We start from the raw sequence: 14,452 nt of genomic DNA, 5'->3' as shown, positions 1-14,452 counted from the left end.
TTTCAACAGACTTTGTATCAGAACCTCAGTAAACCCTTTCACAGTAAGGAAGAATATCTAGATCTCTCTCAATCCCTTGATTTTTAATTTACATAATAGGTAGTGTTGCCTACAGTTAAGTTTGAAAGCAAGTGCTGGGGCACTTTCCAAAACTGCCAAAAGAACTCAAATCCTGAGCTTTGGTGTCATGGCTTTTATCTTCCTTGACCTTTTCTCTAAATACCATTAAACTTAATACCACAACATTTTACTTGTTAGCTAACTACGCTTAATTGAGGCCTGAGAAGAATGGCGAGGACAGGGGTTCCCAATGGTGTGGAGGATGGGACAGACATGGAGGATGGGGCGGAGGACAAGGACGACGCCAGGGCGGAGGACAGGGAGGCAGTTGGCTGCCAGGCCATGGCTTCAGCAGGCAGCAGTCACATGCGTGCGGGGCTAAAGCTGGGTGGCAGAGCAGCCAGCTGTGTGCACCTCGTTCTGCCGCCATGACTGCACCTGGCAAGGTGGTGCCTGTGTACCAGGCCTGCACCTGGCCGGGCAGGACCCCCCAGCCCTGCTCATGGCTGGGAGCAAGGGATGTGGGTGGGAAAATGGCCAGGGCAGAGGATGGGGAGGCAGCTCTGCTGCTTGCTCCTAGGCAAAGCAGCAGAGTCCTTTCTTCCTGGGCAGCCCCAGGTGAGTCCCCTTGGGCTACTGCCTGTCCAGCCCCCTCCCCTGCAGGGTCCCTCAGTGCCCCAACCTGATCCGATCCTCACAACCCTACCCCCAAGACCCTGTAAAAATTAAATTTAAATATGTAAATTAGAACGTTTGTTGGTCCGCAGCATAAAGGGTTGGGAACCCCTAGGCTAGGACATTAAAGAACCATCCTCTCTCCCAAGCTAATTTTTAGAGTCTTGTGCAAGGCATAAAAGAGAAAAAAAAAACCTCAATTTTATTTCATCCAATGAGACTTAAAGTTCTAATTGGCAGATATATAGTAGATAACACTTACTTCAGCTGGTTTTCTACCTAGAAGCAGGTAGGTAGCCATGACTTCATCGTACTTTTGGTTTACTAAGGATTCATGGATCTCCTCTCTTGAAAAGCCCATGGTGACCATTATGTCTAAAAGTTAAAAAAACAAAAAAAAAACCCAACATTTATTCTTGGCAGGAATAATGTTCAAAATTAATCTGCAATTTACAATGAATATAGAATAAGTAACTGATGATTTTAAAACTCAAATGAACCTACATTTCATTTATTGTTCAACGTTAAAATAGCTGCAGCTTCACTGGTAGTACTAGAGTGATGTTGGACCCACGATGGTCCTGGAAGCATGCAGGAGGAAAGGATTTTCATGGGCGATTTCTTTTATTGGACAAACTGCATGGTTGAAAAACACTTAGACAAGGTTTTGAATGTAATGTATCCTTCTTCAGGTCTTGCCCACAAAAATCCTTTCTTCTTTTACACAGCTTCATTTTTTTCAGTACCAGTATTCTCTTGAAAATTTTTACCATGTATTCCATTTAATTAAATATGTATATACATTGGCACAGAACAAGGTAAGAATATCTATAAGGAAGGCCACTATAAAAATAAGTTCATTTAAATAAATAGCAGATACAGTTCACTTATATAATAAGGTTTTATGCCAGTCTTCAGAAAATTAAAATAATTTTTTGCAAGGTAATATTTTATCCTTTACTTCCACACAATACCTATTCTTTTGGTGTCATTAAAATCTGGTTCGGGCTCAGTATATGGCTTTAATTCTTCCTCCTCATGGCCCACATTCATCCACCGATCCTTCATAATTTGCTAAGAAATGAAACAAACCTCCGTTAAATAATTCAATTATTTATTCAATCAACTGGACTTGATCCAAATTCCACTAGAGTAAATCACTTCAATGGAAGCTTGATTGATTCCGGTTTAGAAAATACATTTCTTGGTTCCAGCATCAACCAACACAAATCTATGCACATGAGGCAGAACAAATGCTTGGCCAGCAAACTAGCCACTTTTACAAAAACGTTCAGTTAAAAGGTGTGACAGAATTCACTCCACAATCCCAACAATTGTGCCTCCTGCCACATTGCACATGCTTGGCAGTACATGTGATTTTGGGATTGGGGATCAGACCCCAGTTGTGCCCTACCTGCCAGTACAGGGGGAGCTGGTCAGGGATCATAATCCCAGACTCCCTCTACACTGGTAAACGTGCCAGACAATCAGCTAATTGTTGTCTGCCTCTGGGGATCCACCAGGCTGGTGCAAGGCTCTAGAGCCAGCTGCTGATCAGTGGCTGGCAGGGACTGCACTGGGTCCCATTTGAGCCCTGATACAGTCCATCCAGCTACATGTTTATTTTAAGGTGAAATTTAAACCAGCAACAAAAATTACTACACTTTTTTGTGCAAAACACTTTGTGGGTGGTTTTGCTTTCTGTTAAACCATTTAACTGCCTGGATGTCTGGCCATGCAACACTTTAAGATGTGATTGACTAGTTAATCATGTCTTAAGAGTAATGTTTTCCAGGGGCATCAGGAGCATGCAAAATTTGTAACGTAACTTGGAATATCTTTTTATTCTGTGGTTGTAGAGTACCCAGCTACAACTGGATCCTGGACCATAAGCAGGGCTCCTTGCTACTATGCTAATAAACTTGAACACAATCTGAGTGTTGGACAGAAAGGCACGGGTTGTCTTTTTACATGATTGCCATAATAACAACTTAAACATCTAATAGTAATAATTGTAAGTGTTAGCTCCCTGATTCTGGGTGGAAACTAGATGGCTAACTATATTCTTTCTATTGGTATAATATCCTATAACTTTACACAGGCACATTACATTGGTTGAGATATTAGCCTGCTTGTCTTTAAGGCAAAAACTGTAAGCATTTAAAAGGTGGGCTCAGGGCAGTAATAGTGGAAACAGAAGAGTAAAAAACACGTTGCCTGAGCACAGTGCTGTAGCAAGTGGGGGGAGGGGCAAGCGGGGTAACTGCCCTGGGTGCTGAAGCAAAGGGGCACCAACAGGCGCTGCCTAGCCAGGGTGGGACGTGGAACAGAGCTGTGAACAGCTCATTTGGCAGGTGCGCGGGGATGGAGAAGTGCACTCCTGGGCAAGCATGGAGGCGTGGGGGGGAATGTGCCCCCCTGGATCCGTGTGCAGGGCAAGGGTGGGCTGCTGCTGCGAGCTTTGCCCTGAGCACCAAACTTCATCACAATGGCACTGCCTGAGCAGGCTGATTAAAATACAGGATTAAATAACCCCCCGCATATTAAAAATAAATCTATGTAAAATTAAATTTAAAATTATGACAACCTATATTAAAGACCTAGGTATGCTACAGTATTAAAATAATTTAAATACTATTTAAGCACTATATGTCAATGTTATAAAGGAAGTCAAACCACTGAACTGGGGGAAGTCACTGATTAGCTACCTGCAGGTGCAGGAGACACTCATTTTCTTCATTTCAGTTACTTCAATTAATTCAGTTCAATAACTAATTCAATGATGAAAAACTGATTAGGAACTGGAAAAGGATGAATGTGAGGGGGGCATCCATCCTAGGTACTAGCTATGAGGGGGCTCCTGTAACCCCTTACCCCCCTGGGCAAAACCTTGCCATAACAGAAAAAAAGGGGTTGGAATCCTTTAATTTGGCAGTAGTGAAATACAAAAGGAATAAGAAAGCAAACTGCTTCTACTGACAGCCACTATTCTTTAGACAACAGAAAACAGCTTCTCCCCCACTCCTAGTACCATCTTTCAGCAATATGCTTACACTAATACAACTCCTGATGCAGTTCCCTTAGTTTTGTCCCTTCCTTTGCTGTTTGGATCTATGCATAAAAAGTCCATTTTTTAGTTCTCCACCTTTCAAAGATGTTTTTATCTTCAATATTTTTCTATATTCTTAGTCTCCCACTATTAAACACATTACCTCAGAGGCTTTACCGTGTTGCTGTTTGTGGTGAGAACAGCTAATATTTGTAGTGAGATCAACTAATTATAGGAAATAACCTTGGTTAGGACACTAAAAGGCTGATCATCAACCCAAAACATATTTCAACTGACAGTGCAAAAATTAATTTCATCTACTGTTTGAGGAAAGATCATCTTTTGTTAATGTTTTGCCCTGGTTTGAGAGACTACCATCTCAAAAAATAATAATTTTCTTTTTCTCTACATCTGTAACTCTGTCTTGTTGCAATTTCCTTTCTTATTTTACTTCGCTGGGTTTTTTTTGTTATGTCCTGCTTCACCCTTTTTAAATTAACATTTAATTTTGAATGTTGTTAGTTTCAAAAAGGAGATTGAAGTACTTTCAGGTATTTACCTGCCCCTATATCTCTCAAATCTCTCTTATCTGTACAACTTCTGACGCAGTTCTCTTAGCTTTGTCCCTCCCTTTGCTGTTTGGCATGCTTTGCAATCACAGTTTCAGACTTCTAGTGTGTTTCTATCTTTCCTGCAACTATGTTAAAAAAGCCTACACTGGAGTTCTCAACTCTTTTAGACTTGAGGTACTCCTTGGAAAGTGCCAGCTTAAGACTTTCCTTATTATTCCCTTGTCAAAAAAAACCCAATAGAACAATTCTTCAGCTGCAAAGAATTGAGAAAGACCACAATACATGCAAATGTTTTTCACAGTATAGCTTACTACTGGTTATCTCTGGGTTTATCTTGTGAATCATATTTCCACACTGAACTGTGCTAACATTGCATGGCACCCCACAACACCTTGAAAATGCCTCAAAGCACCCCACAGTACTATAACACTCTGGCTGAGAATCACTGGCTTACACAAACTTTGTAAAATGTAACTGATCCAGTTTAGGATTAAAGTACTATTTAAAAGATGCTTCTTTAGTTCCAGTTTTGCTGTAATTGTGAGTGGTAAACATCCCCTTGGATGATCTGGGAGACAGCATGAAGGAGAGCTCTACTGAGTAGCGCAAGACCAGGCTGTGATAGAGCACAGCTCAGAAACAATAAGTCATTAACTAAGAGAGCAAAGTTGATTCAACAGAAGACTTTCAAAAGCCCAAACATACATACATTTTTCACACGCTCACTTCCTTCCAAAACCCTTATAAATACACATACTGGTGGAAATACGCATTTAAAAGCAATTGTGTACCAGTCACACATACCTAAAAGGGAAAGAAGCAGAATCACTTAACCTATTCCTTTTACCTCAAATACTTCGTAACCTATTAGTAAGAAAACCCATTTATGACAGCTCTCCTCCTCCAATGAGATGATGGATTATTTCCTAATATTCATTTCATATTCCTAATATTCATTTCAAATCTGCCTCAGACCCTTGATTCTTACTTTTTTACTTCACTGTTTTACCTATTTGGCAACAACTAATATGCTACGCTCCAGTGATGCTGCCATTAACACCACCCCACAGTAACAAAGAAGCATTTCAAAGACCAAATTTAGTTGATTATCATATCTATAGTGAGAAGCCAAGTTTGGCCTCCATGTTTTAAAGAACTGGTATTCCCACGTGTGAACCTGCTAAACTTTTATAAAGATGACCTAATTTCTGAACATAAACTAATAAATGGAAACCTGGAAAGAAGCCAATCACTCTGAAACCAATCCTTCAGTTTCTTCCACTAAGCTCTTATACCACATTCTTCAGGCACGAATATCTAGATATAATTTCTGACAAGCAACAAGCAAGTTACACACCATTACCTGCCCCATAACCTGTTGAACGTAATTATTCTGAAATAAAAAATACTTTTTTTAACCAGTCAAAAAGTAAAACCAACTTGAAAGAAAGTTATGCACAGAACAGCTCCCTATGAAAATGCATCCTGGATCGTATTGAGTATATGCCAGAAAGCACAAATCACCACACTAGAAAGAAAAAGAAGTTTAAATAGTATTTATTCTTTAGAACAGTATCCACTGCTATGAAAGCATACATTTGGAAATGAAAAAAGTTCACGGGTGACTAATAATACAGATTGCATCTCTAGAACTATTTCATCATTGACTTTTTTCATTGCCAATTGTTGGCCTATTTGCTAGTAACAGTCCTATTTTCAATAGTCTCTCTTTGTTGCAGAGCTCCAAAAGCAAATCAAAAACATATTTGAAACTTGTGGTATGAATCTCTATGCAAATCAAACATGAAGTCTAAACATGGGTTGGCAGCCTACGGCCCACAGGCTATTTTACCCACCCTGCAGAACAAGGGGGTGGAAGGGGCATCCAAAGCATTTTGTTGCCATGGGCTTTGCCTTGGCAACAGAGAGCAGAAATGCCAGCATGGAGGGGGGAGATGGGGGTGCAGACAGGACGTGACGACTGCGGGTCTGGCACCAGAGTAGGCCAGACTGGTAGCAGCATGTGCTCAAAAATAAGCTCTGTTCAAAGCAGCCGCCTGCTGCAAAAATGCTGCCAAGCTCCACTATAGCATGTCAAGTCAGTGCTTCAGCCATTTGAGAAGTACTTTTTTTTCCTTCTTTTTTAAATTAAGTTGGCTGAATAAATGATTGCCTTTAAAGCACCTGACTGAACAGGCAAATGACTTTTCTTGGGAAACAACTAGTAATCTGGCAGGTGCTTTAAAAGCAAATCCACATGACAATGCTACTTCGCATTTTCATTAGCTGACAGAGCACAGAATTAGCTAAACTCTCAGGTAACTAGAAATAAATTACTGCCAAGCAAAAATTCAGAGCAAACAAAATTAAGAAAAAATAGCCAATAACTCCTGAGTTTGACAGTCTACTGGCTCTTAATATTCATGTTTATAATGACAGACAAATGAAAACTCATTTCCTCTTCTAGACAAAGCTACTCAAATGGCCCCCACCCTCCTTAGGCTGGAAGTTATGGCACGGCAAGAGTTCTCATGGTGTTGCTTTGCACTGGCCTGGGTGCTTGGGTGTTCTCAAAACAAATTTGTTACAAAGAGAAGCTAACTACAGCTCTATTTGATACTTCCCCACCTTTGAACCAATGCCAAAAACCGATCACCCAAAAATGAAGAAAAAGACTTCTTCATCTCTTGCCTTTTCCCCATATCCAACTGCACTGCTCTACTGCTGTACCTGCCTGAGAATTTGAGGCCTCTAACAAATAAATTGTATCTTTTCTTAAGGAAGGAAAATGCCACATTTTATTCTGAATTTAAAGTATCTTAACAGTTCTGGAGTTCACTTCTTAAACAAAGATGAAATTACTTACTTCCAAGCTGCCTCGTTTTACTGGATTCAAGACTAGTAGTTTTTTAAGTAGATTTTCACAGTCTGTGGACATATAGAATGGAATACGGTATTTCCCTCTTAATACTCGCTCCCTCAGTTCCTTAAAAAAAAAATGAAAAAAATGTATTGCTGACACTGAAAAAATTAGAGAGTAGACATGCAGATTTCAAATCTTAACTGTACCTTTAAATTCTGACCATCAAATGGCAATGATCCACTGACTAGCGTGTAAAGAATGACTCCAAGGCTCCACACATCCACCTCTGGGCCATCATATTTCTTTCCCTGGAAAAGTTCAGGAGCAGCATAGGGAGGACTTCCACAAAATGTGTCCAGCTTATTACCAACTGTAAATTCATTACTAAAACCAAAGTCTGCAATTTTAATGTTCATGTCTGAATCAAGTAGAAGGTTTTCTGCCTGAGAAAAATATTGAAAGAAAAACATGGGCAATTAATATAAGATGCAGACACAAGATCACTTGACAGAAAGAAGAAAGGTTACGTTTTCTAAAATGCACGATGCTATTTTTTTTTTTGAGAATAAAAGGAACGAATTCCTCTGGAAAGGAGTGTTCCTGTACAAAATATGGTACCCGATTCAAAGGTCAAAAGTAGAAAAACAGTAAAATACTAAAGATTCACAGTACCTAATATATTTATTGTCAGGTGTAAAATAGACAAAAGTTAAAATTGGCTACCCATGTGCAAAAGGTAACTAGTGTTGTTTCAGGGTCAGTTTACAATTACTTAGAAATCTAAGCACCAGACTTGTAAATACTAGATTTTCCAGAACAAATGCTCAGCTCTAAACATATTCACTAAGCCATTTGTTTCCATACAGGACAATTTGAGCCCCTGTTCATTTTACTGTGTTTACAGTGTGTTTACTGGAAAGAAGGGAAGTTCAAGATACTACAGAGCAGATCTTCTCTGTTTTGCTCTGAAAATAGATATTCAAATGTACTTTTTACATCTCATGTCAGTATCCTCTGCCAAAGATTCATCTCTGCAACTGTTATATGGTATTCTTTAACAGCAACTAAAATCTCAGTTGAAGTTGCAGCACTTAAGTAGTATATAATCCCATGGCACAACACATGATGAGTGCTATAAAAAAAGTTTAATCAGCTTGAATAAGGAAGAGCACAACTCAGTAACTGTAAAGCCATGGTCAAATATGCAGGTCAAATCTAAAACAAATTGGAGAAAATTGTTTTACCATTATCTTTTAAGTGTGTCAAACAATTCAAATTAATCTAAAAGTTTTTGCAAGTAAAATTGTTCAGAAATCTTTTGATGACAATTTATTTCCCCTTGTAAAACTAGGTACTGAGTTAAAATAAGTGCAACCATGTAGGGCTCAAAGGAAGACAAATGTAAAATTACAGAGAACTGCTAAAATGAATCTCGAACAAAACTGCATCCAAAAAAATTCAGTGGATGTACTGAAGTTTCATATTTTGGAACTTTATGCAGCTTCATTTGAAGTGTGGAATCCTATTGGGAAGCTGGAAATCTTCTATTTCCAATGGCATGAAGCGCCCAAATCTATCCCTGGAATAACTCAAGATACATATACTGCAAGACTGTAAAGCTAGAGCAACGTTTAATCTTCCAGGAGCAAGTACTTTGGTCTTAAGCCTCATTCAGATGCAATTTTGGAGGAAATTAATCTCTGGAAAACTGATTTAAAATGGGGCAGTTTCCATTAGAGTGGTTATTCAAACTGTTAGGATACCCCTGAGAATATGAGCAGATAAGGCTGTCAAAAAGAGAAAATAAACATATCACATGCTGCAATTTCACATACATATGCATGGTATTAATATATTGAATATATGCTTCTACATGGACAAGATGCATTTGACAAAAGTTAAATTTGAGGTAGGTCATATACTCATGGGCTAGGGACACACATTCAAAAAACCTGAGCCTGAATTGATTCAATCTTTGCAGGTTAGTCTAACCTGGCTAGACTGAATCAGTTTGCAATTGCAAAGACATACCAGAAATGCAGGCACATGCCTGCAGTGGCTCAGGCTAGAAGTCGGGGGGTGCTAGACCAGCCCTCCATTTCCTAACACTATGCTGAGCTAAGGGGGCTGTGGCCAGGCCCTGGCAGGACACTCTGATTAGGGAGGGGCTTCCCCCCTCCCCCCTTCTGACCAGCCCAGCAGGAAATTTGATAATTCAGTGTTTATCACCCCATGCAAAAACAACAGAGGGACATTACCAGCTACCTGCTGATGTTGTCTTTGTCCTGTCTGCCACAGCACAGCCTGTAGCCAGCATGTGGTCTGCTAGCTAATGCTGAGAAGTGTCTGTGTTAGGCAGAGGGGACGGGGGATCCCTGCTTAGCAGGGAGTGTGGAGGGGAGGTGGGGACCAGGGGGAAGCCAGGCAGATGCCTGAAGTCTCTGCCAAGCTCCAGCCAGGGAGCAGAGGGGAGAGGCCAGTTTTGGTGTGGACCAGAGAGCATGGGTGTCTGGTGCCTCTTGAATCAGGGGAGCACATGCCCCCCCGACACCAGTCAGCAACCAGGGGATGGGGGGGATGTCCCCCAGCAGCCGATCATATGGCCGATTTCACCCACTGTAAAAGCAGCCATGCCACTTCCAGAACTCCCGCAGCTACTTCCAGAAGCGGCATGGCCGTTTTTGCTGGTGGCCCCGCTCCCTGGTTGGTGCTCACAGGGGAGCACTGGTGCTCCTGCCTGCCCTCTTGCCAGCTGGTGAAACAGGGAGCACGGCCAGACAGGGGGTGCACTGGCACCCCCGTGCACCCCTATGCATCGCTCCTGCCAGCGAGCCCCACCCAGCCCAGAGAGTATGCCAGGACGCTGGGAGAGTCTAGTTTAAAACCTTAAACCAGCAAGGGGTCTGGGACAGACATTGTATAAACCAGTTTGACCCAAATCAGTTAAGTCTGATACGACATTCAACAAGGTTTATCTTCAACTGGTCTCAGCCATTTTCAAATTGGTTTATGTGCACTGAACATCTGTTCTGTTACAGGTTTAAGCCAGTTTCTGATCACTTAAACTGGTTTATGTGTAATGTCCATCCCTAGCCATGAAGACTGGGAGGTAAATAAACAGTAATGGAACGTCTTAACAAGACTACAGGGGTACTGTATAGCATTGATTTCAAGCAGACACTAAAGCTTCTCCTCCAACTGAAAACGACGGGGCATTTTCTATCTACGAGGAATAAGACAAAGTGTGGCTAAAACTGGCAAAAAGGGAATAATTTGTTTTCTTCAAATGTTGACCCCCAAAGCTTTGATTGGCATTGCTCCTAATGAAACTTCTTTGGAGATCCAAGAGAAACAGAGAAACTGAGGCAGTTAGGAGATGAGGAGTTAAGCCAGGTGAGCTTTCCCACAGCCACCTGTTCATTTGGGATAGAAAATACTGCTTCACCAGTGAAGGCCCAGACAAAGACTAAAATGGAAGTTGATACAGGTGGCTTTACCTTCTCAGCTGTGGCACAAGATCTGACATAGCAGAAATGGCAAGAGAAAAGGTTCACTTTCTGTGGAGGGGGAAGGGTATCTTGGGACACCAAGTAACGCTTAAAACTAGGTCTGAGAGCAACTGGCGAAAAAAGCCCAGAACTCAAGTTAAAAGAAAATAAAAGCAACAACTGTACACAACAGTGATCTAGACATAAGGCTGGAATCTGGTGGGAAATCTGCAACAGGGTGATAAGGGACACAAGTGAGGGTAACAGACCATCTGCCAAATCTCTATGCTGATGTCAGGAGTATGGGGCATAAATAGGAAGAATTATCAGTCTCATTTGAGCAACAAAAATGACATAACTAAATGACAGGACTAAAATATTGGTAAAGCAAGGTATAACTTGTTTGAGAACAACAGGCAGGCAAATAAAATGGGTGTTATACCATGTAGCAAGGATTGTATTACTCTGAAGTTCAACAGGAAAGAATAGATTTGCTGAGTGTTTTTCGTGTGAAGATAAAAGGGAAAAAGAAAGTGTTGATATCATGGATCACATACTCAGAAATGGGAGGTGCATAAGATATTTGTTGAGCAACAAAGCAGAAGCATCCAAAAGACAACTTGGTGAAAATAGGAGATTTTAAATTACCTGAATATCTACTGGAAAAGCAAAACAGCAGACCATAAACAGCTCAGTAAACTACTGTAATACACTGGGGCATATTTTTTTCATTTCAGGGCACGGGGAAGGAAAGCTACTAGGTTTCATAATACATTAGAGGCAAAAGGAAGACTAAAAAGTTTATTATTTAACTCAGGAGTGAGAGCAAATTATAGATGATGCAGAAAAGATTGAATGCCTTCTTTGCTTCACTCTTCATGCTTCTAAAATGTGTGTGGTTGACAACAATCTTAGGGAGGTTAGAAGCAATTTGAAAGACAGGATAAGAACTAAAAATAACTGATAAATTGGAGAAGTGGTTTGAAATAAACCTGATGAAATTCAATAAAATGCCAAATATATAAAGGAGAACTCAAGTGTGCAAATCTAAATTTGGCACTGGTTAAGGCCACATAGAAAAGAATCTGAGAGTAACTATGTATCAAGAACTAGGGAGGAGTCAACTATATTGTTGTTGCAGAGTAAGGCTAAATCTCATTCTAAGATGTATTAAAAGAGAGCTGCACCTGTGATAAGGGAGGCAATTTCTCTACTCAAGTTGGTATTGGTGAAATCTCATCTGGAATAATATACACCAAAGTGAGAGAATCAAGAGAGAGCAAGAAGAATAAGAGGTTTACAAAACGTGATTATAAGGAAAGGTTGAATGACTTGGATTTGTTCAGCCTAGAAAAGACAAGACAGAGGGGACATGATAATATTGGAATGTATTGAAAGTTATTATAACTAGGATGGTGACCAATTGTTCTCAATGTCCAATGAAGGAAGGAAAAGAAGAAATCTACCCAAGCGACAGCAAAACATTTAGGTTGGCTATGAAGGGAAAACTTATCAACTCTTAGAGTGGTTTAACATGTTACCAGAAGATGTTATGGAATATCTCTTTCACTGGAGGTTTTAAGAATAGGTTAAACAAACCTCTGTCAGACATGGTCTAAGTCTACTTGATCTGGCATCACTGCAGGGGATTGGATTAGGTCAGGGTGCTCAACCTCCAGCCTGTGGGCCATATATGGCTCACGGAGCATTGGTATCCAGCCTGAGGGGCTCTCCACAGATTGGGAAATTTGATGGCAGGGAAGCAGTGACAATAAATACAACCATTTTCCCCCACTGCTCAATTCCCAAATTCCATGCAGCAGGCTGGGGCCAGGTCACGTCCCCACCCCTGCAGCTGGATGAGGCAAGGCCATTCCCTCTCTCCTCCACAGGGCTGGGCTGGGGCTGGCTCAAGCCTTCCCTCCCCCCACCCCACTGCTGGGCCTGGTCAAGCCCCCTTCCCCCCTCAGGGGCAGGTAGGAGCCAGGATGCCCCCTCTGTATGGCTAAATGGGCCCATGACACAACCACTCCATGCCAGATTGGGACCAGCAGCCAGATCCAGCCCCTGGACAGTTTGGGTACTGCCCATCCAGCCAAAAACAAAAACAAAAAACAAGTTGATTACCACTGGATTAGATGATCTCTTGAAGTCCCTTCCAATCCTATAATTCTTTGATTCCATGATTTTATAAAGTGAGATTAAGGCTTCAATCATTACTCTCACTACAGACCAGGAAGGCTCTTAGCCATACAATTAGATTTTGGTGGGAAGAGATTCATCCAGATAATGTAGTTTTGAACTAAAATTTAAAATTCATACCGAGATATTCTTGAGAAAAGAATATTTCTAACCAAAAGGAGTTAATTAGATGGATTTAGGAAAGGGGATAAAGACAATGAACGAAAAAAATAAACAAAGATGAAAAATTTTGTTTGCTTGCTTCTAAAAGTATCTTTCAAGATTTTTATAACATTAAAGCTGGAATTTCTTTTAACAATTTCACTAGAGTAAATTGATGGTGCCTCCTTTTAAGCCCTGTAACAAAGGTATACTTGTCTATTCACAGCTTAGACTTTAGCCTCAAAAATTTATTCTCCACAGCATAGGTTCTTGACACTGCAAAAATGAAGTAATCTTTAGGTTACATACACTCCTACTTACTGGTTAATCCTTAACTTCTCTGATTTTTCTAGAGGCCCAGCCACTGCAAACAGTTGTGACACTGGGCAACACTGACACTTACACTTTCGCTGAAAATGCTGTACCCTACAGTGGGACACGCTGATGAACGTTACATGTTAGTGTACATACATATACTTTCTGCTGTGAAAATTTTTCCCCATTCAGCAACTGTTCTTGGTAAATATGAGAGACAGATGAGAGAGGGTTCCATTTCAGTATTTCCAAATACACATTTTTTTCCTTTGTTCGATTCAGTTCCCATGTCATAGAAGCATAAAAGCACAATTCAAAATAGCAGGTATATTTCAGAGAAAACGCATGTTCAAACTACATTTCTGTCATAATTTTCAATTATAAGTAAAACTTACAAAGCTAGTCAGTACCTTTTACCTGGACCAACTTGTTGTGAGGTGTTACGATGAGCTTCTGGGCAAAATATGCCTTTCCACTGCATGCATTCAGCCAGGAATGCAGCCCAACAGTTTGGAGAGCAGCACCTTGCCAGTAAGTCTGTTGGGGGGGGAGGGGGGAGGGTAGAGATTGAGACTCCCATGTTGCTGGAGGGAGTATGGCTGGGGCAGTGGCAGGTGCTTGGGAAGAGAAATACCATATTTTTTCATATACAACACACACCTGTTTCCCCAAACATCAGTCCCCACATTACAGGGATACATGTTTTAAGCAGGGAAGCTGTTTTCTTCTTTGGAAAGGAAGCATATTGTGCATATCAAGCAGCTGCTGAAGCTATTGGTTGAACACTGCAGCTTGTGTCTGAAGCATCAGGTGACCTGCTAGTAGTATCTTGAGGTGGTCTGTAATGTGGAAACACCACTTTTTTATTTACAGAATGTTATATAAAGAACTACTTACACTAAAGAACTACCAGTCTTGCTATTGCCTTTTTAAGGACTTTGGTCTAGCTGTGTGCAACAGAGTAAGTTCTTCTGTAAACACAGAAGTATCATTTAGGAAGTGTCACATCCTAAGAGCCAGTCTGGGTGAGGCAGCTGGCACCAAGAACTTCCTGATGTCGCACATCCTGGACACTATGTTTCCAGAA

At 40.9% G+C, this 14,452-nt stretch overlaps 1 protein-coding gene across 1 annotated transcript in view; it reads right to left on the bottom strand.

Moving 5' to 3' along the window:
- Nucleotides 1-14,452, bottom strand: part of MARK1 (microtubule affinity regulating kinase 1) — a 104,837-nt gene that overhangs the window by 35,814 nt on the left and 54,571 nt on the right. The window contains exons 7-10 of the mRNA XM_019516478.1: nucleotides 7,426-7,662; nucleotides 7,223-7,342; nucleotides 1,710-1,809; nucleotides 998-1,110 (exon numbers count right to left, since the gene is read on the bottom strand). Coding sequence (XP_019372023.1) covers nucleotides 998-1,110; nucleotides 1,710-1,809; nucleotides 7,223-7,342; nucleotides 7,426-7,662 — 570 coding nt within the window. The remainder of the gene's footprint in view (nucleotides 1-997; nucleotides 1,111-1,709; nucleotides 1,810-7,222; nucleotides 7,343-7,425; nucleotides 7,663-14,452) is intronic.

The sequence above is a fragment of the Gavialis gangeticus genome, unplaced genomic scaffold, assembly GCF_001723915.1.
Source record: "Gavialis gangeticus isolate Ggan-Ray unplaced genomic scaffold, GavGan_comp1, whole genome shotgun sequence".
Classification (NCBI taxonomy): domain Eukaryota; kingdom Metazoa; phylum Chordata; order Crocodylia; family Gavialidae; genus Gavialis; species Gavialis gangeticus.
This window is presented reverse-complemented; position numbering and strand designations above follow the sequence as displayed.